Source organism: Bos indicus, chromosome 10, assembly GCF_029378745.1.
Source record: "Bos indicus isolate NIAB-ARS_2022 breed Sahiwal x Tharparkar chromosome 10, NIAB-ARS_B.indTharparkar_mat_pri_1.0, whole genome shotgun sequence".
Classification (NCBI taxonomy): Eukaryota; Metazoa; Chordata; class Mammalia; order Artiodactyla; family Bovidae; genus Bos; species Bos indicus.
The window spans coordinates 67628445-67652253 of NC_091769.1; the positions used below are offsets into that span (position 1 = coordinate 67628445).

The 23809-nt window shown below is 43.8% G+C and overlaps 1 protein-coding gene across 1 annotated transcript in view; it reads right to left on the reverse strand.

The window, feature by feature from the left end:
* Nucleotides 1-3834: 3834 nt before the first annotated feature.
* The window catches only part of ATG14 (autophagy related 14), a 37252-nt gene continuing 17277 nt past the window's right edge, over nt 3835-23809 (reverse strand). Inside the window, exons 5-10 of the mRNA XM_019968961.2 lie at nt 20075-20312; nt 17042-17271; nt 15441-15558; nt 13905-13995; nt 13736-13821; nt 3835-6778 (exon numbers count right to left, since the gene is read on the reverse strand). Of these exons, the coding sequence (XP_019824520.1) occupies nt 6472-6778; nt 13736-13821; nt 13905-13995; nt 15441-15558; nt 17042-17271; nt 20075-20312 (1070 nt within the window). The 3' untranslated portion in view covers nt 3835-6471. The remainder of the gene's footprint in view (nt 6779-13735; nt 13822-13904; nt 13996-15440; nt 15559-17041; nt 17272-20074; nt 20313-23809) is intronic.

A 23809-nucleotide genomic window follows, 5' to 3' on the forward strand; every position in this document is an offset into this window, starting at 1 on the left:
GGGGGACTTCCGGTGTATATACCTCTAACTGGTTTAAGCAAAACCCAGTTAGGCAGTAACACCTATTCTAGGTGGTTTGCTTGACCTGGTATTATTCAGTATCTCAGATAGTAAAGAATCTGCCTGCAATGTAGGAGACCTGGGTTTGATCCCTGGGGTGAGAAGATCCCCTGGAGAAAGGAATGGCAACCCACTCCAGTCTTGCCTGGAGAATTCCATGGTCAGAAAAGCCCGGCAGGCTGTAGTCCCTGGGGTCACAAAAAGTCGCACACGACTGAGTGACTGACACATACATACATAATTTTAAAGGAGCAGAGCCACTAAAATTGGCAGTTGGGAAGGGAGTGGGAGCAGAGAGATGCCATCTTCTCTGCTGCAACCACCCTGGTTGAGACATGGCGCTCCTCTGACTGAGGTGCAAAGTGAAACCTTACCCTCTCAAAGGCCCCTCATCTCTTCACTTAGTAGAGAAGAGACCTCAGAACAAACTAGTTTTGGGACCCGTTGTCTCAAATTCTTTTTGGATTAAGATTCTTTGGAAGCTATAAGAGTTTAAAATTAGAAACCTCTACTTAAATGTTTTGCTTTTCTTTTTGGAATGACAAAACCCAGCAGGGATTAGGTTCAGAAGTCAGCATTTACGGAGAAAATGGCATACAGCTGAAATGAAGTCCTGCACGTCCATCTCCCACCAGTAGAGAAGGATACGTACCAGGCACAGTGGTGGGAAACGTGCAAGTCCTCTAAGAGGGCTTGTGCTTGCTGAGTGATGAGCAGATCACGTCCCCTAATTAACTTGGGCAGAGTCACTTGTGCTATTTTAATTATTTCCCTCCTTTACATCCACCTTCCCTACCACCCCCATCAGAGAATAAAACTGCTTTACTAACTGGTATTTTTAGATGTCTGTTAAGTAGCATGAAGAGGTTGATAGAAGATTCAAAACCAGCTTCAAAATTGACTACTTGCCAATCAGTAAAATGCAGAGCAAAGCTGTCTCTCTTAGTGCCCTATCCATTAGGAGGGGAAACGGCCCATCTGTAACTGCATACTTGCAGCCCAATGGGAAGGCAGGGATGGACAGGACCCTTCTGGGACAGAGCCACTGACGACCTCTGCTCTTCCTCACCAAGCCTCCTGTATGAGTAGCCAGGCACGGTTCTGCTGCAGGGTGTGGGGCCTGCCACGAACAATTCTCCTTCCACCCCAGCCTGAACTGATTCTTCTAAGCAGAGACAGTGCTCTGGCTGCCCTGGCATCTAAGCTGGGACCTCTCACACCATCTTTTCCCAGGTCAGTAGTCGCTCTTCAGGCTTCCAATGTGTGCTCTGCTGAGGCTCTTTATTGCATACCTTCTCAACAGGACTGTGGACACACCCCAGAAAAGAGTGAATTCAAGGAGGGTTTAAGTGTAAATAAAGGGGTAAGCCCTCCCCAGTTTTTGTGGCCCAGGGCGAGAATATAAATGAACCCTCCTACAGCCTCCCACCCACCGCTGTTTAATATTTTTCATGCTAATTAGATGAAATAGTATTTGGGGGTATCCTGAATTAAGCTGTATTATACATTTTACCTATGTCTTCTTACCTTTTTAATGAGACTACCAGAAAATTTAGAATCACATATGTGGGCTACAATAAATATTACACTGGACAGCACTGCCATAGGTGAGTGCTTCTAAAAGATTAATGCACGTATGTTTTGGGCATTAAAGGTCTTGGTCAAGAGCTTTCCAGGCCTCAGCAGACTTTTTCTCCAAGGCCATCAATGCAGCAGAACTTCCAATGTAAGCCAGTACCGGTACCCCTAAGCCAGAAAATAGGTGCACCATTAGGGTGCGAGTCCAGGGTGCTAGGCATGGTCCTTCCTACTCTGACGGCAACTATTATTGAATACATTACCGATGCAGAAGATACGCCGTTTCTATCATTATTAATCATCCTTTGGTTGGGAGATGTTTCTCTCCCATCTACTACCTTCCAAACCACTTGCCCCTGTTATTAAAATCAAGAGCCATCTACTATGCTCTACATGTCTTCCTGATAATGTTTTAAATTTAGGGAAATAAGTTGCTGGGTAGGGCAGGAGAGCCCCTTCCTCAAAATCTAGGTGTCTCCTGAAGTCATAAAGTAAATGCTAAAAAGCCATGCCCCAGGGGGCAGATGGTGAACAAGCTGATATGGACCTGGAGGTATTAATGTGCCCTCACGACTGAGCGGCTTCCACTCTACTGACTCCCACCCACTTTTCAGCTTACCTAGTGCTGTCAGATCGGAGAAGGCGATGGCACCCCACTCCAGTGCTCTTGCCTGGAGAACCCCAGGGGCGGGGGAGCCTGGTGGGCTGCCGTCTATGGGGTCGCACAGAGTCGGACACGACTGAAGTGACTTAGCAGCAGCAGCGGTGCTGTCAGATACCTCCTGCCTATTTCTCACTTTTTAAAGGGACCACTTGAATTCTCCATCAGGTTTTCTCCCCACAAGACTATTACCTCATTCCTTCCTGTAAAAACACAATAAAAAAGTCACTGACGCAGCTTTTGCTGTTTTACCATCCCTTTTCTTCTAGAAAAGATGGTCCCATTGGTCCTTTTTGGTTAAAAAAACAAAAACTTCATCTTTGGAACTAAGCAGATGGTGAACCCTTTTTCTGGGGTACTTTCTCACCAGATCCTTGGAACGGGGTGCTACTGGTGGCCTTCTCTTGAGTATTTCATAGCTGGGGTTCAGATAACTTGCCCAAAAGTTGGTTTCAAATTTCCTAGTGCATGCTGTTGAAGCAATTTTCAAATGACCTCCCAACCACTAAGGACAAATTTATCCTTAGTTCTTTCTATCTGCTTCTACCCAATTCCTGCATCATTCATGATCTGAGGACTGGGAATCTGTGTGTACCCATTAGAGGAGCATGTTTTTAACTGTTATACGGGGAGGTGGAAGGACTGACATGGAAGCACATGCCCTATTCAGGACTCCTTCCATTTCCCTGCCTGTTCTGCTGCTGCTGGCTGGCCTCTTCCTGCAGGTAAAAAAGAGTAGGATGCCCACGGCAACATGCCTCAGCATTTGTCTGAGCTGCTCTTGCTGTTTCCATCATCACTCTCGGTATCCCCATCCACCTTGCACATGGCCCCTCTCCACAGTAATCTAACCCGAAAGGCACAGATTACCCACCTGGGAGAGACTACATAGTTTCTAAAGCAGAAGAAAACACAGAGGGGAAGGAGTCTTCTGTTCTCACTGCTTGACAGATTGCCTCTAACATCACCTTTCTGTTGTTCTGAAGAAATCTTTGGCAGATTCCATATGGGCAACCCAGAGGCCCCATCCTTCCCTCCCTCCCTCCCTCCTTAAAGGGCTGTTGCAAGACACCAAAAGTCACTGTTGGTGATCCGCATCAAATGATAGCTACCCAAACAAATCACTGACTCAATGAATGTGAGTCTGAGTGAACTCCGGGAGTTGGTGATGGACAGGGAGGCCTGGCGTGCTGCGATTCATGGGGTCGCAAAGACTTGGACACGACTGAGCGACTGAACTGAACTGACCCAAACAAAAATGCATCTTCAGAGCAAGTATGCAACCAATTTTCAAGATGGGCCATTACTGTAATACCAATAATACTTTTTCAAAAAGTATTAACAGGCATTTTTCATCACATGGCAAAAAATTCTTAAAAAAAAAAAAAAAAATCCTAGTTTGTATAAAATACTCCAGAGTTAGATCTCATTTTTGCTACCCTCAATTTATTATCAGTAGAAATGAGTAATCAGAGCTTGAAGAAGACATACATATTTGCAAAGTACTGTTAAAAGATTTATTGCAATAATACAACAAAAGTTTAGAAAACATTTATTTGTATGACTCAAACTGGTTTGGAAGTCGCAGAGCAGTGGGGAATCCCTGCAATGTGACGCCTTGAGGAGATTCTTTTAACAGCATGCCACCAGACGTTCTTCCCCATATTATCAATGCACGACTCTTTACATGAATTCTGTCCACTTCCCGATGTTGACATTGTTCCCCCCCGAACTTACAGATGTGCAAAACTTTTCTTCGTTACACCCCATTCCAAAAACAGTCTTTAACAGACCATTTAAAGCAGCCTATGTGGTGCCTGTGAGTTTTTCTAGTATTACCTTGTTTCAACAAATCATTTTACTATGGAAAACATGACCAGGTTCTATGGCTTTTTTTTATTTGGGAAAAAAAAAAAAAAATACCAGCTTCAATTCTTTAAAAAGCTGTTTACATATGGTTCTGGCACCTCCATGAGAGATTTTAATGAGCAGCAAAGAGAGTAGAAAAAACAAACAGTGGTTGAAATGTATATTTAAGAATATTTACAGGGTGGATCCAGTGCAAAATAATGAAAACCAAAATATCTCAGCAGTGTTAAGTCAGTATGTTGGTGTTCAAAACCATTAAAGGTTTGATCATTTAACCCTAAGTAAAGTGCCTCTATTTGATATTAACAACAACAAAACATACCCTATCAATCCCTACATTTCCCATATCCATGTAAGCTTTGTTGAATTACTCTAGTTTGTGATATCTTCTTCATAAGATTACTTGAGAAGAACCATGACTGCTGTGCATTTTTTCAGCTAAAGTTGTTTTCTACCCCCAAGCCCCAAATCCCAGTGTTCCAAGACTAAGCTCTTTGAGGGTTTGAATGCCTAAACAACTCTCATCTCGTGGGATTTTAAGTGCATTTGGTATTTGTTCAAGTCTACCACAGCCACCCTCTATGAACTACTCCACAGACATGGATGGGGCGATGCAACCCAGCAATCATGAAGGCCAGTACTTAAAACCCGTACTGGCTGTAATAAGAACCCACAAGGGGAAAAGCCTGTTTCCTCCCTCAGTGGAAAATTCATAAAGTCAGGGAACTCAGAATTCCTGGGTAGGAATAAACATTCTTCTCTGCAATTCTACCCCAAACTCTACCAAACACTAAGTATACCAAATAGCAAGAGCTATATATAGCACCTCAGATTTGGAGGCAAAGTGTCAACTGTAATAATTACAACGAGAAAAGAAGCTAGGGCGGGACAAACCTCCAAGTGATTTATGAGGTACTATCATGCCAGTCACACTAACAAGATATGGTGATAATGCCTGCTAGGAATTTTTCATAGGATTTCATTTGTAGTTGTTACATAGGATTTTTCTTTGTAGTTATTAAAAATAAAAAACTACTTACATATTTGTACATAATGCCTCTCCACGGTTTTCTTATGAGATTGTCACTAAGAGAAGGACAAGACACATTAGCTGAAAATGATCTCTTGGTGAGAGAAAATTCTTTCCATCAGAGCTTTCCCAGGATAGAGAAGAGCAGTATTAGCTATAATGATGTGCTCTGCCTTTGAGAGCAAAGGTAGTGTCCTTAGAGCAACAAAGACCTAGGAAACAAACGAGCAGGGTGGTTTTCCCTGGAGAAACCTGCTACTTACTGAAGCCCTTAGAAAGAAACTAGACAGCAGAAGAACGGCCCGAGGCCACGCCAGTGGCTTTTAACCTGTGTCCAGGCAGGCATTTGGCTTCCATAAGGGAACACCCTTAATGACTGACTTTTTACCCACAGAAAATAGTTCAATTTCAAAATGCACACGGAGTGGGTGGTAGGAATTCAGTCTAGGTAAGAATGAACTTAATTTCCCTCAAAACACAAGAAAACAGTTCTTAAATCTCTATGACAGTATTGCAGCCAGCATCTCTTCTCTTCGTGGATATGGGTCCTAAAGAAAAAAAGACCTTGGTTTCTTTGGCGTGTGGGGAGAAAGAAAACAGGAATGTCCGACGGGCCACAGTGGAGCAGCGCGAGCGAATCGTTTTTCAACTACCTCTCTCCTCCAAAAACAAAAACAAGACTAAAAACCCACCCTTTTAAAACGAAACAAACAGCCTTGACCTAAAAACCAAACGCGACCAAATTATAAAGAAACCACGTGTTTCAAATTGCCTGCCGATTCTCTGTACAAAAAACTAATGTCATAAAAACGAACTCATATTAAACAGTTTTCATCTTTCAAGTCCTAATCATGAAGAATCACTTCCTTGTGATTCAATCTCCGAAACAAAGTGTTTAGCAACAGTCTTAGCATCACAAGGGACCAACACGTCAGCCGTGTCTGAGGGGTCCACGGCCTGTCCCAGAGGGAGCTCCCTGCGCTTCTGCCTCAACAGAACTGACCAAACAGGGCCTTCCTCCACCAGCACTGGTCTGGGAGAAGGACCTGTGACCCCTCTGTTCTGTTAATTATCGTAAGCATGTCGGTCACCACTGCCCAGTTGACCAAGAGAAATGCTAGACTCCCTGCTTTAAAAAAAAAAAAAACAACAAACCCCAACAGCTTAACCTCTTTTTGTTCCAGGCACTATCTTAGCTAAACACGTAACGTTTACTGGAGAGTGGAAGAAGCGCTTTCTCCAGGCTGTAGTGGCGCCTCTTGGTCACTGCCTGTTAACGGTGTCCAGTGTAAGCTTTAAACCAGGAGGTGACTGAGGCTGCAGCTGACGAGATCATCCCACCAGCACTGCTGCTCGCGATGGGCGGGGATGCCTGGCTGCTCTGGCTCTGGGAGACTTCCACCGGCTGGGAAGGGATGTCACAGAACCGGGGACTTGGCAGGTTCTCCCAGTCCGTGCCCAGGTCAGTTTCCTCGTCACTTACGTGCTCATCTCCACTCTCATCTGATTCTCCAGCAACTCCGGGATCCACAAATTCCATGGACTCCTCCAGGTCAGCTCGCACTTCAAAGGGTCCTGATCTGTGGGCAGACAATGAGACAAGCGCCACTCTCGAGACAGAAGGCCTAATGGGACGTGGGGGACCAGAGCCATTGCTGCACATTCTGCTGGCCTAGAATTGAGTGTTTCTTTACCTAAATAAGGGGCTTCCCAGGTGGCTCAGCGGTAAGGACTGTGCCTGCAGACTTGGGTTCAATCCCTGGATCAGGAAGATCCCCTGGAGTAGGAAATGGCAACCCACTCCAGTATTCTTGCTTGGAGAATTCCATGGACAGAGAAGTCTGGCAGGCTACAGTCCACGGCAGTCGCAAAGAGTTGGACATAACTGAGCACACATCCAGTTACCTAAATAACGACGGCCATCCAAGTAGTGAATAAAACCACCACATGACACCTTCCCTCAACTCGACCTACTTGTGCAGACCCTGAATGGAAAAAGCCCATCCACTGAGACAAGGCGTGCATGTCCAACGTGTGAGTTCCTGTTTCAAACAACTGCTGTATCTACGCGTTCCAGTGAGAGAATTCTAACAGTCAGCTGAGGTATACGCTGGTGGGTTAGTGGAACAACAGAACTGTACAGGTGTTCTCTGCCTTATGTAAGCCCCCAGTTACTAAACTCCCAACACTCACAGGGGCTAAATGATAGAGCTGTATGCATGTTAACAACACTTCCTTGGATTTATGTCAACAGCAAGCTCTTGCACACATTTTAAGATATCATTACATAATTTTCTAGCGATACATTTATAGCATTGAACGAGATATAACTCTTCAGAATATATTCATCTGGAATAGTGTGTATTTCTGTACCATATTTCAAGAGAAAGCTATTTTTATTTCCCAAAGGTCCCCAATGACATCATCACCTCCAAATCAGGCCTCATCACCTGTGATGGCTCCTCAGCACCACTGTGGAACCCGTGTCAACAGGCTCCACACAGTCCCTGCCCCTTCTCCTTGGCCTCTTCCCAGCTGCCTCAGGGGAGCTGGGCTGCATTTCCTTCAGGTGGGCAGTCACCCTGCCCACTGCCCTTCTGGGGGAGTTCCCTGCAGCCACGTACAGGATGGGACCAGTCATGCCAGCAGCCCTTTTCTGTCCCCTGTGGTCCCCAAGATAAGGATCAAGGCCTTGTTCACTGAGGAATTTCATTGATGGCGATTTAGGGGAAAATGACAGACAGACATTAGCAAAAGTAATGGAGACATGAGAAAAAAGAATTGTAGAGCCCGTCATTTTACTTTATGGTCCAAAATTCTTTGCGCCCTTCTGAATGCTAAAAGCCTAGCACTAGCCTCAGCGCACCTCATCAGACCTGGACCTTCTGACTCACTTTCTTCAGGGTCAGGCAATCTTCATTCTTTCAAGACAACCATGGTTCCCGGCTAGAACACAGCAACAGTAATAGCTAACGTTTCTGTTCAGGTCTGGGGGCTTTACAAGTATTAATTAAATTGGAAGAGGCACTGCAAGGCTCCCCTTCGGTCTGCGGTGAGCAATTTACTTTTCAAAGAGCCACTCAGACCAGGGGCTCCCAAGTTGACCAGGCCTCCATCCCCAGAAGCCCTCACTGTACAAGAGGTAAAGGGAAGAAGAACGGGGGAATGTCTCTCCCCAGCAGTCTTTCAACCTCCTAACCACTGCACCGGCCTCTTAACTCTCAGGATCTCTTTTCTGGTTCCTGAAAAGGTTCTCCTTACAGTCCAGTCTTGCCCCCCTTCTTTCTTTCTTTTCTTGGACACGTCTACCCCAAAGATGTTTTTTCAGATTCTTCTCCTCCCGGCTCCACTCACAAATACCCTCCACACTGCCAGAGCTCTCTGACTGAGGGCTGCTAAACTCTCACACTCATCTTCTCTGATGTCTGAGCCCACCAGTCTCAAAATACAAGCCAGCAGGAACTCTCCCCTTCCTCCCTCATTCTCCTGCCTGCTATAACCAAATAAGACCCCCTTTCCACCCTCACTGCCACCCCCCCAGCTCTGGTCCTCTCTACACCCCACCCCACTTCCTGGTCAGGGTCCCATCTCCGCTCAACCTCCCTTCACCCACCTCACTTACTGAGAGCCACTAGCCCCGCTCCTCTCCTCATGGCAGCTGCCCACCAAGAACACAATTTAAGTGCCTCTGCCACTAAGAGGGACATAGCCTTAGTCCCTGTTTTCCTGAACACAAAAGTCTTGGATTCTGTTCTGTCCAGGGCCCTCAGCATCTACTGCCAGGTTTCATCTCCCAGCGCCCCCCAGGACCCCTCACAGACCCTGGCCAGTTCTCCACAGCAGTCGCTTCCTCCCAGCCAGCCCAAGAGGCACAACCTGTTTTCTATTCCTTTCTGATGCTGCCAGATCTTGGGGTCCTTCTCGGCATGAGACTGCCATCATCCACGGGCCTTCTCTTTAAGGGTTTTCCCACGGAAACAGGCAGGAGAGATGCAAGGTGGGGAAAATGACACTTTCTCCAGGCAGAGCTCCCTGCTGGACGCCACCTGGACTCCAGTTTTCTGCTCAGAATTGCACAGAGCAGAGTCCAGCTGGCCTGAAGAAGGTGCCGAATTAAGTACTTCTAATGAAAAATAAGCCAGTAAGATGATTCCCAAAGTGACAAGTCAGAACAATTTTAGTTCCGACAAGTAACCTACATCTCTAAGAACCTGTAAGAGCAGACATTTCTCCACTCAATTGCTCTCCCACCACTTCTAGCTGAGAGATGATCTGCCCAGCACACCCCAAGCCACACACACACCAACACAGAATTAACTAGCAGAATTAAGTCTTTTCACTTAATGTCTTTGGGAATAAAGATTATAAAATCATTCCTTTAATTTTCAGTTTAGCTGAATAACTGACATCCTTTTACTTAAGACTCTGAAGTTAAGAGTACTCATTTTTTATGATGCTGTAGGGAGTTAACTCTTTATAGATTAAGAAAACAATCTTTTAGCTTTTAGGAAGCCATCTTTTTTGGGTTTTAGGAAGTCTCTTTTGCAAAATATTTCAAAATTATTACCTGATAAAATATACAACCTCAAGAGTGAACTCTAAAGTAAGCTATAAACTTTGGATAAAAATGATGTGTTAAATATGGTACAGGCTGGATCAGATAGGAAAAAAACACAACAACAGATAACAAAATCCAGGGGGAAATTCTGATGAGGATAACTGCATGGTCTCAAAATGTCTCCTAAATGTCTGCTTATTAGTTCCAAGGAAGGAAAAATACGGGAAGTGTACAGAGGAGAAGCTGGAGAGCATCTTGACTAGGTGATCAAATGAACATCACCAGTGAGGGACAGATGGCCACAGTGGGCCTTGGATGTGACAGCCAGCAGAGATTCACCTAGAAGGCATTCCAGCCTGCAATGTACACCTGATCCATGTTTCAAGGAAACAGCAAACTCAGAATAAAAGCTCTATTTAAAAACAAACAAATGGTAATGTCATGAAAAACAAAGTAGACTGTGGTAACTGTTCCAGATTTAAAGGGTAAAGAGGTAACAGCAACTGAACAAAACATCCAACTCAAGACTCAGGGGCGGTGCTTTCAAGGACATTATCTAGTCCAGACAAAACGTGCATCTGGGCACTAGAGTACTGTACCAATTAGATTTGTTGATATTGATAACTCTACTGTGGTTAAAAGCAAGAAAATGGCCCTATTTTAAAGAAATACATATTGAAGTACTTAAGGGGTAACAGCCATGATGCATGTAACTTATCCTCATAGAGTTCAGGGAAAAAAAGTTTTTGTGTATGTATGTATTTATGAAGATAAGAGACACAGAGAAACGGCACAGATGATAAAGCAAACATGGTAAAATACAAACAAAGGTGAATCTGGGTAAAGGGCCTAAGTACTTTTGTCCTATTTTTATTTTATTGCTATTTTTTTGTAAATTTATTTCAAAGTTGTTTATTTTGGGCTCAGGATGGGATCCTCAGTTCAGCGAGTCAACAACCTCTCTAAAGCCTTAATTCCAACTGCGGCAGGTGGGAAGGAGGCCCTGACTCGTGAAGCTTACTTCCCGCCCTCTGGCTCACAGACGCGCATGTGTACTCTTGGCAGACCGAGCCCTCAAGACGGAGGGCAGCCCAAAGAAAACGTCATACCCACCAAGGACATCTGCCCTAAAAGAAAGGTGTTCGTTTTCCAGCAACACTGGGTATCATCAAGCCTTTCCATTTTTGCCACACTTGTGACTGAAAACTACTGACAGAAAGCTATTTAGAATAGTAATTCTTTACTCTTGATTGAGGCGGAAGATTTTTTCATTTGAATATTACTTGCACTTCTGTGTAAAATTCCCACCTAAATCCGTTGTCTGTTTTTCCTCTAGGTCTGTCTGTCTTCTACTGATTTGAAAGATTTCTTTAGTCTAGATTTTAATCTGCTGCCTATTATAAAGGTTACAAAACACACCTGTTGCTTGTCTTTTCACTTTGTTTATGGTGTCTTTTACCAGAGACATTTAGTTTTGACACAGTAAAATGTGTACTCCTTTCCTTTATGGTTTTTGGGTCTTGTGGGTTGCTTGGGAATTCCCTCCCCACACTGTCTTTCCTCCTAGTTCCTTTATAGGTTGTTTTGTTTTTTAAAATAAAGTAATAAGGTCTTTTATATCATCTGGAATTTATTTTTACATATGGAATGCAGTATGATTCCAACTTTTCCCCCACAGAAATACCCACCTGGCCCACCACCATTGAGCTGCTATTGTTATCTGATTCAACATGCCACCCTATCATCTATGATGTTCCTACACACACACAAACACACACACACACACACACACACGCGCGCGCGCGCGCGCGCGCGCGCCTGTTTCTGGACTCTCTGTTCTCTTCCTCTAAGTGCTCCACCTATCAGCATGCTGAGAGCAGGGAATAAAGGTTTTAATTACCTTCATACTATGTTTTAAAGGAGCCAAGCCCATCCCTTGTTCTTTTTTCAAAATTTCTTTTCAGATTGAGCTTCTAGCTGAGCTTTGGAAATCAACTTAAGTTACATGAAATATCTGTTGAAATTTCCAATCAGGTTTCCTTTGGGGCAGAAATGGCATTCTTACCATACTGAGCCTTCCCACCCTAGAAAATGCTAAGGGCCTTCACAGCCTCAGGCTTACTTTCATTCAGTCCAATACCTCATACAGTGCCTGGCAGACATTCGGGAAATATATGTTGAATCATTTTTTAAGTTTCATATTTTCTTTATATAGGTTTGCAAGTATTTGGTAAGGATTATTCTTAGATAATTTATATTTTTTGTTGCCACAACAGAAAGGACCTTTTATCCATTACATTTTCTGATTAGTTGCTGCTGGCATATAAGAAAGCAATTGCTCTTTGTACGGTGAACTTGTATCTAGCCACCGCTGAACAATGAATTCCAACAGTTTCTTAGTTCTCCTGGATAACCAGTTTGATAATCATACTATCTACATTGTCACCTTCTTCCCAATATAAACACATCTTCTTTGTAAAAATGTTTTGCCTTGGCCAGGCCTCCAGAGCAGTAACACAGCAGTGATAGTAGGCATTCTTGGCCTTTTCTGACTATAAAGGGAAGACTCTATTAAATATTTACCAAAGTAACATGTCAATAAGTATACTAGTTTTTGATGTAGTAAATATCCTTTATTAATAACCTATTTTAAAATTTTTAATAGTTTTCCTTTAATTATTAATGAGAACTGAATTTTATTCATTGCCTTTTTCTCACCTATCACGTCAGTCTTACACAGGTCAAGCAGTGGCCCACTGTCCATATATGTTGGCTCAATAAATATCAGCTGTTATTATCGAAGCTAAGTTCCTCATGTGGAATCCTTTACAAACGATGTACAGAGAAGACAGCAGCGAACTCACAAAAATAGGCATCAACCACTAAAAACGGGATGGCTACCTTACAGGTTCCTGGGATTTGGGGTGAGGCAAATGACTTCCCTATAAAATGACGTAGAATTCTAGGTGTAGGTGCAGTTCTCTGGAGAGATTTCACAGCTTTCTCCAGAAGGCTCTATGTCCCAGAAAAGTTAAGCACTGTTTTAGGTGGGGGGAGAGTTGAGAAGACACATAAGACAAGGCTAAGAGCAGATGACCAAGATTTGGCTCGCTGCAGTTGGAGGGAGCCAGGCACCCTGGTCAGTGGAGGGGTCTCCCCTAGAGCCGTGGTTCCACTATCGAAGAAAATGAATTATGGGGGAGGGAGTCCCAAAGAACTTTCCCACCTTTTATTTTCTTTTGCTCTCTTTCAAAAATTCAAATACATTAACCAAGTCATATCTGCAGAAATATACAGACCAACTCCTCAGAGCAAGGGAAAAAGATAAGCACCCAGAGAATGGGTGCATGGATGGTCCCAAAGATAAGTCTCATCTATCTTGTGCTTCTGTGGGCTTAGAGACTAGAAATATCCCACAGACCAGTCCTGATTGGTCATTTTGGTGAACTTACTCCTCTTTTTAGGATAGTGGGGTTTCAAACTAGTTCATTTCATAAACTTTCTAATACCCTTTATCTCCAGCAAATGGCAGCCAGATGGACTCAGCGACAAAAAGGAAACAGGGAAGGATTATCATGATGGGAAAGAATGAACAGGCACAACAGAAAATGCATAAGAATCGGGGGAGACACGAGGCCGAGCTAAGGAAGAAACAGATGTGGATTCAAAGAATCAGCCTCTGGTCTTCAGAGACAGAACAAGAAGTCCCCACTCCAGGAACACATGGCTTCTATTCTGCTGTAGGTGTTACAAATGGTTGCCATTTATTTCCCCTAAGAAAAGATTATGTAAGGACCACAAGGGATCAAACCCGACTAACCCTTGTTTCCTTCTGTACAGGACTGTGTTATCTTTGTCCCATCTACAGAGTTTGGGGCTAGGGATCAGGCCCCTGCACCCTGCTCACAGGTATAGCAACTCTACTTACAAGTCATCACAGTAACACCACTTAGAGAAAAGCAACAAACACCCTTCTTACCTGCCTAAGTGTTCAGAGTTCGGACTGACCAGGTACATTAGATTCCTGAGTGTATGCAGTGGCTGTAATTGATCTAAATTTACATGCTAGAAAAAGCGGAAAAAAAAAAGATTAATATTTTCAACCATGTAACAAATTAAAATTGAGCTCACAGCGTATTTTTCCATACCTGGGAAAAGCACAGGTAAAGAATATTTGCATTCAGTTTCTTCACTGCTCGAGTAAATTTCTGTCTGCTGAGGTTTTCTCCACAAAATTCACTGCAAAACAAATGGACAATCTGTAAAGTCGTGATTCCTGAAGAAATTCTGTTAAAATGTTCATTTTAAAGAGTATGCTTTACACTACAGTTAGCACAAGACACACCCCAAGTCCTTTGCCTCATAATAAACTGCACTTATCAGAAACTTTCTAGGAATGAGCTGCTGCTCTCCCAGAGAGCAACTTCACTGCATCCAGAAATTACACATGCATGTACCCTGTGACCAAGCAGCCCCTACTTCTGAAAACTTACTCTGCACAAGTATCTGCACACTAATGAAACAACGAATGGACAGGATTATTCTCTGAGGTATGAGCAGGGGAGACAGCGGATTGGTAAGATTTTGGCACATTTGTACAAAGGAAAACTTTCAACTATCCACATCAGGCGGAGTGACTGCTAAAGCCAACAGTGGCTCTACAAGGTCCCCACGGGATCCGCAGACTTGGGTCCCCACTGCCTCATTCTCTCACTCTCCCCAGGCTCTGCACCTGCCCTTCTCGCCCTTCTTGCCCAGGGATTCCCATGGCCTGCTCCCAGCCTCCTCCAGGCTCCCACAGGATCCATACCCACCCTCTTGGATGTGGTAAATAAACCCTTCCTTGCCCCACGTTCCCGCTCTTTCGCCTGCTCTAATGTTCTCCCCAACCCTCATGACCAACTGACACGACGTTCATTTACTACGTGTCTCCCTGTTCAAATTAAGTACCGAATGGGCAGAGATTATATTCTCATCACCAGTGTACCCCTGCAGTGCCTGGAACAGTGCCGAGCACACAGCAGGTGCTCAAAAAAATCTTCGTAAATAAAAACAAATTTAAAAAGCAAGGCGTAAACACCTTAGTTTAGCACAATACCTTTTGTGTTTAAAGGGAGGTGGTGGTGGTGGTGGTGGTAATAACATACATTAACATTTACTTGAAATGCAAGGATAACTGCTGGGAGGTAGGAAGATCTTAGTAGGAACTGGGTGGACTATAAACCTTTACAATTAAATAAAAAAGTGTTACAATTTACTCAGTTCTTACACAGAAGCATGTCCTCTGCATATCCTGGTCTTCCCTTAAACTACCTTTTCCTATGAGAGAATTCTGTGGTCTTTTCAAACATGTCACGTGCAATTGTAAGATAATGACACAAATTTGCACGTTGGGCTTATCAAGTATTTCATGGTCAGATCTTTTCTCTCAAGAAAATCCTTCGATTCTTTTTTTTCCTTTCCTGGCCATACATGAGGCATGTGGGATCTGATCAGGGATCTAACCCATGCCCCCTGCAGTGGAAGTGCACAATCTTAACCACTGGACCACCTGGAAAGTCCCAATAATACTTAAATTCTTGTCCTTCCCAAACTCCCCTCCCATTATTTAATTAGAATAAAGAATACAACAGGAACATGAGAGAGCCATGATAAAGATGACATCACTGCTTTCAGTTACTTGCCTGTTGCACAGCTTTTTGGGAAGATTTATGTCGAGTATATGAGACAAAATGTTGACCAGCTGAGTCGCGTAGCACAATGCAGCGCTGATCGTGTAAGCAGGGTTATTATGCTCCATGTCTAAAAAGTAGATAAACAACAGCCATTCACAAAAAACTTCAATTTCAACAAAAACATTAAAGAACCTAGATTTCTGGGATGTGTGGTTTTATCAATACATTACTGGCAGCTAAGCTTTACTCTTTACTAATAAAAAGTCCATGGCCAGATATTAATATTTCATTATTTATAATTTTTGATGAGTGGAATATAACTTAAGCAAATGGGTCTAAGCAGACCCAGCATAAATGAAATTGAAATCTGAACTGCTTGGATAACACATTATTTATGCAATTAATGACCAACTTAAAAGTCACCTCCTCAGAGAAGCCTCCCCTGACTACCCTACAGAGAAATAGTTCCTTCCTCTGTAGCCCCACCCCATGAAGTCGCTGGTTCTGCCTACAGCCCACACTCAGTTGTAATGCCTTTGACCATTAGTTGCTTCCTTTCCTCTCCACAGAGAGGTAAAGGGCTGGTCAGGGATCTAACCCATGCCTTGGTGACATCGCCTTGTATCACCAGCAGCGTGCATAACAGAAAGCACTCATTAAATACTGGCTGGATAACTAAATGCATCATCTTTCTCCACCAAAGAGAAGCTACTGGCATTTTAAAGGGTTTTTCTACTGGGGTATTTCAATCTCCACTTAGGACTGGTAAAAAAAAAAAAAAGTTATTTACAAAGTTAGAAGCTATAAAAATGGGACCCAACAGGCTAAATACACTTCTTTAAATAGTGAGATCTTTTTATATAAGTTACTACTACTACTACTACTACTACTACTACTAAGTCACTTCAGTTGTGTCCGACTCTGTGTGACCCCATAGACAGCAGTTCACCAGGCTCCCCCGTCCCTGGGATTCTCCAGGCAAGAACACTGGAGTGGGTTGCCATTTCCTTCTCCAATGCATGAAAGTGAAGTCGCTCAGTCGTGTCCAACCCTTAGCGACCCCATGGACTGCAGCCTACCAGGCTCCTCCACCCATGGATTTTCCAGGCAAGAGTAGTGGAGTGGGGTGCCATTGCCTTCTCTGATGTAAGTAACATTTGACCCCAAAAGGTGAAATATATAAAAAAATACCGGAAAAAAAAAATGTTTTCAGTCCATTCATCAATTAACAAAATGTGGCATAGCCACACAAAGGAGTATTATTCAGTCATAAAAGGAATGAAATGTATATGCCACAATGTAGATGAACTTTGAAAACCATACACTACGTGAAAAAAGCCTGACACAAAAGGCCACATGTTGTATGATCCCATTTCTATGAAACAAACAGAAAGCATCCATAGAGACAGAAAGCAGGAGTGACTGATTCGAGCCCCAGAGTTTTTGTCTGGGATGAAAAATGTGCTTTTGATCTTGACAAAGGTGATGGCTGCACAACACTGTGAATGTACTAGTCCCGCTCACTGACTCTCTAACTGTTCATTTTGTTACATCAGTTTCACCTCAATTAAAAATTTATAAAAGTTTTCGAACACTATCTTGCTTCTCACCAGGCCCCTGCGTGGTTTTCTTCTCTTCCACCCAGTTGTAGTAGGCCGAGTAGTCCCCGTTGTTGGGAAGGCTGATCCAAGGCCCCGTGATGCTAATGCTGGTATCCCCATTGTGATCATCACAGACCCATCGCCCAGAGAGGTAAGTCGTCCTCCGCGCTTCCGCGAGTTTGCTCACGGTGCTGGAGGTCATGGCGCTGTCACTCTCTGAAGACACGTCAGCAGGATCTCTAAAAGCCGAAGATCACACGGATGTAAAGGCACTTGGTTTTAAACTGTGCAGTTACTTGGCAGGTACACGGAACACTGGCATGATGCATGAAAGGACAGGGATTTAACTGGAAAATACAGAGATCAGCAAGTCCTTCCAGAGGTGAAGGACAAAGCAGCCATGGCAGAGCAGCTCACAGAATGTGGGCACGATGGCACCATGAACAAGGCCGTCAAGTGTTAGGTTCTCAAACTATGTGATTTCAAGACCCCCTCATGTGCTTAAAAAATTCTGAGGGCTCTAAAGAGCTTTTGTGTATGATGTTAGATCTATTAATACTTACTGTATTAAAAATCTCAGAAATTTTTAAATTATTAACTCACTCAAAAATAATAAACCCCTTTACATATAAGTAGCATGTTTTTAAGAATGAAAAGCTATATTTTTCAAAACAGGAAAATTCACGAAGAGTGACATTATTTGCTGACTAGCTGAGCTGCAAAGCACAGCATAGCACTGATGATGACTTTTGAAAATCTCTTTAAAACCCAAGTCTTTCTTCTGTTCTTTCAAGGGGAGAAAGTGTCCCACGGAAAAAAAAAAACTAGTTTCACCAGCAACTCACTCAAGGGCCTTTCCTTCAGCCCCTGGAAGCTTTCAGCATGCAGCAAACATGCCTTCTACAGACTTCCCACCACACTGCACAGCAGTCGAAGGATGGGCATGCAGCGGTCAAGACTTAATTAAAATAAAGTGAATAATTTCTACTGCTTCATCAATAGTGTTCTTGATGTGTAACTGGCTGGTCTTTTGCACTGCAAAGCAATCCAATGACTATTACCACAGTTTGGTGTCACTGCCTTGAAAGCTGTCAAGGCAACAGAGGTTTTCCCACCACGGCATTTGAGCCACCAGTACAAATGTCAACAGAGTGAAAAGGGAAAATACAGTGTTAGTATTATTATGAAAATAGTTTTGACTGCACAGATGTCCTGAAAAGGCCTCAGTGACCCAGAGAGGTTCACAGACTACACTTGAGCGCTGCTGGCCTAGAGTGTGGCAGTGGAATGAGAAGGCCCGGCAGGTACCGTGCAGGTGGCGAGAGGACACAGGGTGTCTGGGGAGCAGAGAGGTCAGCGTAGGTGCGTGCAGGAGGCCCAAGGGAAGTGCCAGAAAATGGTGCTGAAAGAGGTGGGAGATGCCCAGACGAGGCAGGGCCTGCTGTGCTGCTCTGGGTCTAGAATGCATCCCCGGGGCCATCGGCTCTCAATTCCTCTTCCTCTGCACCAGATGCACGTAAACCCACTCCTCCTGGCAGCCCTGCGCAGGGCAGGACAGCACAGGACTCCGTGGCCACTTCTAAGCTGGCCCTCTCCTTCCTCCACTCAAGGAAGATTGAGAAGAAATGTGAAGGAACAAGGTAGCTTATCATAGGGATAACTTCAACACTACTAGCAAAAAAAAAAAAAAAAAAAAACGAATGATATACAGCAATTTACACTAACATAAAAGATTTAAACAGCATAAGTACGGAAGAGAAAGTTTTTCTCTTTGAGTCTTAGTATCCTAAAATCTGGAACAGTATCCTAGTCTTGTTGACCATGTGTTCTAACACGGGTATTTTGGCTCATACGTAATTAAAAAAATCTAGACTGTAATTTGGCATAATGCTGCTGTTTGTCAGCTTTTTTCCCCTCAAAGGCCTGGCCAGCTATCTTTACGCCAATTTTTGGAAAAATCCGACTTTTCCCCACTGATTCAAACTACCACCTCAGGGTCTATTTCTGAGCCCTAAATTCTTCTCTATTTTGAATCTGCCTTTTTATCTCTGTATTTGCTAACCATCACTAGTGAAAAATGAGTGGTTAAGTGTCAGAGTAGGCTGTCAAGTCAGAAGCACAATCAGACCTTCGGGCTTTGCGGAAGCTCCCTCTGGCAACAGGTGAAAGGCCAGACTGAAGTGGAGGCAGTGAATTTTAAGTCCTGGGGAGCAAGACTCCAGCGCCAGGAAAAGGTGCCAGAAAGTGGAGACAACTGGAAGAGAAGGAAACCCCTCAAGGGCAAGAGCCCGATGGTTCATCAGAAAACAAACGGAACTCCTCAGTGGAAGTTTCCACATCTGTGTGATCAGCAGCATCATCTGGGGAAGTTTAAGAAACAAAGCATTCCAAGATGGACAGGAAGGCTGGAGCCCAGTCCTCTGGGACCTGTTTTCTCCTGAAGTTCCTGAGTGACTCTGATGTTCAGCCGCTGGGAATCCCCATCCTGTTTGTCCCACTGGCTCCTGAGGGTGTCTGAGCACTATGGCCTGAGACTCAACCTAGCTGATCCCGAGCTAGACGGGAGGGTTACCAGGAAAAGGTGGAGTCAGCATGTCTCGCCCACCAAGTAAGAGACCCAGGGGCTTTTTCTTCCATCTTAGCTCATGATTTCTCTGTGAAGTAGGCGTTTATTATCCCCATCTCACAGACAAGGAAATAAGACTTGAAGACGCAAAAACTTGCCTAACAGCGTGTGACTAATGAGCAGCCTGACTGGCCCTGCAGCCACATCAGACGGTTCCAGATGAAGCGTGTGAGCCCGGCCCTCCTCCGGAAGCTCTGAGTCCATAAGCCTGGGCTTCACCTCTCCCAGGGCACCGCCCTCCCCTGGCTGCCTCCCCAACTTCGTGCAGTGTTTGCTGTTTGCTGAAGCAGATAAGACTTAAGCTTCATCACCAGGGAAACCCAGAATGAGGCTCAATAAACGTGCTGACGTGCTTGAAAGACACTTGATCTTTGGAAATTGGGTTTCCCTAGAGTTGAAGGACTCGCTTACTGTACCTCGCACCAGTCTTTACTTCCTCGATGGGAAAAATGACAGACGTGAGCTCTAATATGTGAGACCGCCGAAGATCTGCCAGACGCTCGTAATGACTTCTTAAGTCCGTGTTTTTTTTCTCTACCAGGTCACCAAGTTTGCGATTATGCCTCTGGATCTTCTCCTTCTTTTCCTGGTGCCGTTGTGCTCGAGTATAAAGTTTCTGATTCTTTTCCTTGGTTTTCAGGAGGCCTTCGGCATCTAAAATAAACAAGTCACACCCAACAATAAGCTCTGGAAACAGTTCCTGGCTACTGCATACTACCACTCCCCCACCACGGCTCCAAAGCATTATAAGTGTCTTCCTGAATTATGTCTAAATTGAGAGCAAAACCTCAACATTAATGAGATGATGTTCACCAAGTATGGAGACCAAGAGTTTAGTTCAAGGAGGTATTACACACAGAGCAAAGGGGACCACCACTAAAATGATTCTGAGTCTCCATTTGTAATCAACATTAGTAAGCATCACTCAAGACTATCAAGTTCGGCAAGCTGGGTTGTGTTTGAAGTTTAGCACACAAAGCACCTGACTTTTTTTTTTTTTTCCTCATGTGGGCCTGCAGTGCCAGACTGCGCACCTTACTTTCTTAAAGTAAACACTGAAGAATAGGCATATTGGGCAGACAAAATATGTAAGTTTGAAAAACTCACTGGAGACCTGATTTTCCTTAGGAAACTACTGAGTGTGCCTTGGGCTCCATTCAGAGAACCCGAGGGCAACCTCACGGCCGGTGGTCACGCAACAAAGAAACAGACCACCACTCTGAAAAGTCACAGTGGGGAGCAGCACCCCCAGCACGGTGGGAGTACCCACCATACACTAGCATTTTAACCACTGCAAGGGCCACCAGAGCCTGGCCACACAACTGAGAAATCAGACACTCATCCTGCCCAATATGTGTCCTTTTCATGAAGGTCCTAGGGCTTCCCAGGTGACACAGTGGTAAAAGTATCCCTGCCAATGCAGGAGATGCAGGAGACGCAGGTTCGATCCCAAGGTTGGGAAGATCCCCTGGAGGAGGAAATGTCAACCCACTACAGTATTCTTGTCTGGAGAATCCCATGGACAGAGGGGCCTGGCAGGCTACAGTCCATGGGGTCACAAAGAGTCAGACAAGACTGAGGACACATGAAACTGAACCTAGGTTATTTCACTGCAGGCATAAAGTTTCTTTTATACACACACACACACATATTTTTTTTCTTCTCTGATTCATCTCTTCACCATTCCTGATCAATATGAATGTCCCGAAGTTTAAGTCTATGGTCTTTTCACACACTTTCCAGTAAGTTCAATCATTTTCATGATCTCTACTGAGTTCTTTACAAGTACTCAAATATATCTATCAATATCTAGCCATGGCCTGAGCCGTATGGTGATTAGATTTTTTAAATGACATTTTCCAATGTAATACAGGACCCCTTGAAGGTGACAGGAAATCATCACAGACACCCAACCTGCACTAGTGCACTCAGGTTAAGTCACTCTTCTCTCCACGTCATCTTCCCTGTCTGTAATCTACTCTTGCTATTTTGCCAAATAACAGATCAACTCAACTCTGAAATTCCAAATGCAATCATAACATGTTAAATCAAAAGATTCTGGAGAAATATTCATCAGGAGCTACAGTTTAATTGGTATTTTAACAATAAGATTCTGTTTTTTTAAAAAACACACACAACAGGCTATTTCTTGAGTAGCAAACTCTTAATCTAATCTATAAACTTGAGCTTCTGGAATCCATTAACTGCCTTGAAATTGTTTGCAAAATTTTCTGAGTCTAGTGTAGATGGTGGCAAACAGCTTATGAACCTGGCAGGTCATCAGAGTAGAGCTACTACTCAAAGTGTGAACCGTGGATCTGGCCCAAACCTTTACCAAACAAAACAAGTACAGAATTAGAGAGCAAATTTAGAAAAAAAACATATTTTGACATGGCCATGTGATATCACCCTGGCATCCAAATGTGCAATCACTTTTCTAGTAACTAATTTTATTGTATTTTACAGAAGTATTGATGTTGGTTTATGACACATTAGAAATGAAAGACAAAAAAAATGGTCTTTTACTATAGACAGGTTATGAACCATTGACCCCAGTCCCCATGAATGAGATTTTCATTTTGTAAGTTCAAGGCAGGGCCCAGATTCTCTCTAGATTTTAAAAATGGTTATCAGGTAACACCAATCATCTGCTAGGGATGGAAATCACAGCTATAGAGTCCACTAGTGGAGAACCATATCCCTTGTTAATATTTTCCACGGTTGTTGCTTTCAGTATTTTGGGGCTTTGTTGTTGTTCAGTCACTAAGTTGTGTCCAATTCTTTTCCACCCTATGACCTGCAGCATGCCAGGCTCCTCGGTCCTCCACTATCTCCCGGAGTTTGTTTAAATTCATGTCCATCAAATCAGTGATGCTACCTAACCATCTCATCCTCTGCTGCTTCCTTATCCTTTTTCCTTCAATCTTTCCCAGCATTAGGGTCTTTTCCAATGAGCCAGCTCTTTGCATCGAGTGGGCAAAGTATTGGAGTTTCAGCTTCAGCATCAGTCCTTCTAATGAATATTCAGGGTTGATTTCCTTTAGGATTAACTGGTTTGATCTCCTTGCAGTCCAAGAGACTCTCAAGAGTCTTTCTTCTCCAGCACCACAATTTGAAAGCATCAATTCTTTGGTGCTCAGCTTTCTTTATGACCCAACTCTCACATCTGTATATTACTACTGGGAAACCCATAGCTTTGACCAGATGGACCTTTAGCAACAAAGTGATATCTCTGCTCTTTAATATGCTGTCTAGGTTTGTCATAGCCTTTCTTCCAAGAAGCAAGCATCTTCTAATTTCATGGCTGCAAACACCATCTGCAGTGATTTTGGAGCCAAAAAAAATTAAGCCTGACACCGTTCTACTTTTTCCTTATCTATTTGCCATGAAGTGATGGGACCAAATGCCACGATGTTAGTTTTTTGAATGTTGAGTCTTAAGCCAGCTTTTTCACTTTCCTCTTTCACCCTCATCAAGAGGCTCTTTAGTTTCTCTTCACTTTCTGCCATAAGGGTGGTATCATCTGCAAAGGCAATGGCACCCCACTCCAGTACTCTTGCTTGGAAAATCCCATGGACCGAGGAGCCTGGTAGGCTGCAATCCATGGGGTCACTAAGAATCGGACACAAACTGAGTGACTTCACTTTCACTTTTCACTTTCATGCATTGGAGAAGGAAATGGCAGCCCACTCCAGTGTTCTTGCCTGGAGAATCCCAGGGACGGGGGAGCCTGGTGGGCTGCCGTCTATGGGGTCGCACAGAGTCGGACACGACTGAAGTGACTTAGCATAGCATAGCATCTGCATATCTGAGATTGTTAGTATTTTTCCTGGCAATCTTGATTCCAGCTTGTGATTCATCCAGCCTGGCATTTAGCATGATATACTCTGCATAGAACTTAAATAAGCAGAGTGACAATATATAGCCTTGTCATATTCATACCACAATTCTGAATCAGTCAGTTGTTCCACGTCCAGTTCTAACTGTTGCTTCTTGTCCCGCATACAAGTTTCTCAGGAGACAGACAAGGTGGTCTGGTATTCCCATCTCTTTAAGAATTTCCCACAGTTTGTTGTGATCCACACAGTCAAAGGTTTAACATAGTCAACGAAGGAGAAGTAGATGTTTTTCCATAGACAGAGGAGCCTGGC